General features: G+C 45.2%; 1 protein-coding gene across 3 annotated transcripts in view; it reads left to right on the top strand.

Annotated features, from left to right (window-relative positions):
- CDK5RAP2 (CDK5 regulatory subunit associated protein 2) overlaps positions 1–3,436 on the top strand; it is a 166,169-nt gene that overhangs the window by 124,158 nt on the left and 38,575 nt on the right. For all 3 annotated transcript variants that reach the window (XM_077769943.1, XM_077769941.1, XM_077769942.1), the window contains one exon: positions 4–236. In XM_077769943.1, coding sequence (XP_077626069.1) covers positions 4–236 — 233 coding nt within the window. The remainder of the gene's footprint in view (positions 1–3; positions 237–3,436) is intronic.

Here is a 3,436-nt window from a genome sequence, read left to right as displayed (position 1 = left end):
CAGATACAATTCATTAGTTCAGTCCCAAGCCAGGGAGCTCTCCCTTCAAAGACAGCAGATTAAGGACAGCCGTGACATCTGTGTTGTTTACCGTCAACATATGAGCACCATGATTAAGGCGTTTGAGGAGTTGCTGCAGGCCAGCGACGTGGATCGCTACGTGGCCGAGGGCTTCCAGGAGCAGCTGAATCAGTGCGCCGAGCTGCTCGAGAAGCTGGAAAAGCTGTTTCTCAGCGGTAAGTAGGGCGAGGGCTTGTGAGTCTTGAAACACAGCATTGATCCACCCAAGACTTGTTTCGCAGGGGCCCTGGAGAAACCCACTTCCCTGGCAGTACTTACCTCTGCTCTGATGAGGGGGCAGCAGGGCCACATGGCTGCTGTCCCTTCCAGGGTCCGACTGGGGATGTACACGAGGGAAGCCAGTGAGGAGGTGCCGCGCCCTCCCACCGCGTACTTGCTCCAGATTTTCCAGAGAAGATGGGAATTGGGTTTTTTTTTTTGGCGGGGGGGGGAGAGGGTAAGAATTTATGAGTTTTAAATGTTGGCAGCAACAGACAAAACAAGCAAACAAAAAGCCCCCAACATTTATCGGTTAAAAAAAAAAAAACTATTCAAGGGTCAGAGGTGGTTAGAACAAGGATGAAAGAAAGCCTCTGCTAAACAGTTCGCTCTGTGCTAGGCACTTAAGTAAATGCTGTTGTGTTTAAATAAAAAAAATAATCATTTAATCATTTGCAATGTTTTTGAGACTAGAACAAGAATTCTTTGATACTCTTTACCCAGCTTCATTAGTTTCGCCATATCTGCTTTGTTATTTTCTCTCTCTACGATACTCACATCTTCCTCGGTTTGTGATGGGGTCGCATCCCAGTAGACTGGTCACGAGTTTAAACTATCATACGTGAAAAGTGCATATGACACCCCTAACCTTCCAACACCATAGCGTAGCCCAGCCCACCTTAAGCGTGCTCGGAGCACGTACAGTGCCCTACTGCTGGGCACCACTATCTCCCACGGAGCCCATTTTATAACGTGTCGTTGAGTATCTCGTGTTACATACCGAACGCTCTACAGAATGTCTGTGTGGGTCCAGAATGGCTTTATCAGTTATTTCCCCTCGTGATGGTGGGGCTGACTGGGGGCCGCAGCTCACCGTCTCTGCCCAGCACCACCAGGGAGAATCATGCTGCATCGCCTGAGCCCAGGAAAAGATCAAAGTTCAGCATTTGAAATACAGTCTCTACTGGCTGCCTGTTGCTTTCGCACCATCCTGAAGTTAAAAACTGTAAGCTGAACCATGTAAGTCAGGGACCATCTGTATATACACACATATGCACACACCTATGTATACATATGTGTGCACACATACATTATTATCATTGCTATTTTCTAAGATTTTATGTTATGTTATTAAAGTAGCCTTCATGCCCAGCACGGAGCCCAGTACGGGGCTTGAACTCAAGCTTCTGAGATCAAGACCTGAGCTGAGATCAAGAGTTGGACGCTTAACCAACTGAGCTACCCAGGTGTCCCCCCCCCGCTTTTTTTTTTTTTTTTAAGATTTTATTTTTAAGTAATCTGCACCCAACACGGGGCTCGAACTCACAACCCCGAGATCAAGAGTTGCACACTCTGCCGACTGAGCCAGCCAGGCGCCCCACGTTATTATGATTATGATTATTATCTTTCCCTAACCCTCTGAGGATGGGTTGATGGTGTCCTGTCCTTTGCGCTCAGATGTGTCCATGTGTGGCCCCTCACACCGAGGACCGTCTCTTATACAGCCACAACACCCCTGTTAAATTCGTGACACTGTATTATCATCTCATAGACAGTCTATACTAAAATTTCACCAATTGATTGAATAATGTCTTTTACGAGTTTTATTCCTGATTCTGACCCAGGACCCCCTCCCTACGTTACATCTAGCTGTCTATCTCTCTGGTTTCCTTTAATCTGGGGTAGTTCTTCACCCTTTGTCCTTCCTGACACAGACCTACATGATGAGTTGAGGCCAGTGCCCCAGTTTGGGATTATCTCTTTCATTAGGATTAAGTTAGATTAGATAAATTAGATGAGACTCTGTGGTTTGGGGAAGGGTACTGCGTAAGTATTGTGTTCTCATGGTATCGTGTCATGAGGCGCATGCCATCGTTTGCCCCATGTTTGGTGAGAGCAACTTTGACCCCCTGGTTAAGGTGATACATATCAGTTTCCTCCACTCTAACTGACAACATTTCCCCTGTGTAATACAGAAGTAATTAGCGGGAAGTACTTTGTAACCTTGTAAATACTTCGTCTTCAAACTTGTACTTGAGTTTTACTGGATGTTCCTTGCCTCTGTCATTAATTTCTACGATGGTTGGCAACCTGGTGATTTTTTTCTAACGCTGTCATTCCGTCTTCATTTCTTATTAGATGGCATCTGTAGAAGGATGAACTCTCCCTTTATCTCCCCGTTTTATTCCTATATTTCTTGCTTATTTATTTATTATCAGTGTGGACGTGTATGTTCTTATTGTATTCAGGGGACCATTACTCATTCTGTCATTCATGTTAATGCTCAAATTGTTACGTATTTAGCAAGTGGCAGTTCCTTTTGACAGGTCTCGTCTTTCGGGGGAGCTTTCTTCTGTACTTCTGTACTTTGTGGCACAAAAAACATGTTCTAAACCCACTGATACCGTCCCTGCCCCTGAATCAGCCATTTCTCCAAGTAGTCCTGGTTCATCTTAAAGGGGAATGGTATTTAAAAACCACGATTTGGGGCTGAGTAGGTTCATTGCTACTGGGGGATCATTGTTTTTAGACTCTTCAGCAGGCAGAACTAGAGTACAGCTCATATGCGTACACATACGTATATATGTGTGTATAGCAAGGTGTAGTTTATGTAAAAGTCATTATTTCACAGCGGTGCCTCCAATTCCAGGCCAGCCCACTGTGTCCTTTCTTGCTGTTCCCACGTCCTTATTTTTGTTTCCCATCTCCAGCAGTGAGAATCCTGGCTCTCACATCAGTATATCCGCTCCTTTGCTTAGTTCTCTAAGACACAAAGAAAGTTCCAGAATTGCTCCATACTTACCACTGTGAAATGTAAACCTACTAAATAAAGATCAAGACTTGTTTACAGTTCTTTTAGTTTTTTAGGCTAAGGGTATATAGTCAGGTATTACATTTAAAAGTTACTTGATTTCATTCTTTCTGCAGTGTTGTTAGGTTATTCATGTGAAATGTAATCAGATTACTGGGCTTTTAGACACCCAGCCTCTCCACGGACCTGGCACATGCCTGAGGCACCAGCACCTTCCACTTTGCTGAATCCAGCAATCGCTTTTGGACACACCTCACACAGATTCACAGCAGTGTTTATGGGATGTGGCCAGTCCCCCCCTCCTGGGGGAAATCCTTACCCCCTCCCCCCCGCCCCGGGCTTCTC

This window comes from Crocuta crocuta, unplaced genomic scaffold, assembly GCF_008692635.1.
Source record: "Crocuta crocuta isolate KB4526 unplaced genomic scaffold, BGI_CrCroc_1.0 scaffold95, whole genome shotgun sequence".
Taxonomy (NCBI): Eukaryota; Metazoa; Chordata; class Mammalia; order Carnivora; family Hyaenidae; genus Crocuta; species Crocuta crocuta.
The sequence above is the reverse complement of the archived record's forward strand: the minus strand, read 5'-3'. Positions and strand labels throughout refer to the sequence as shown.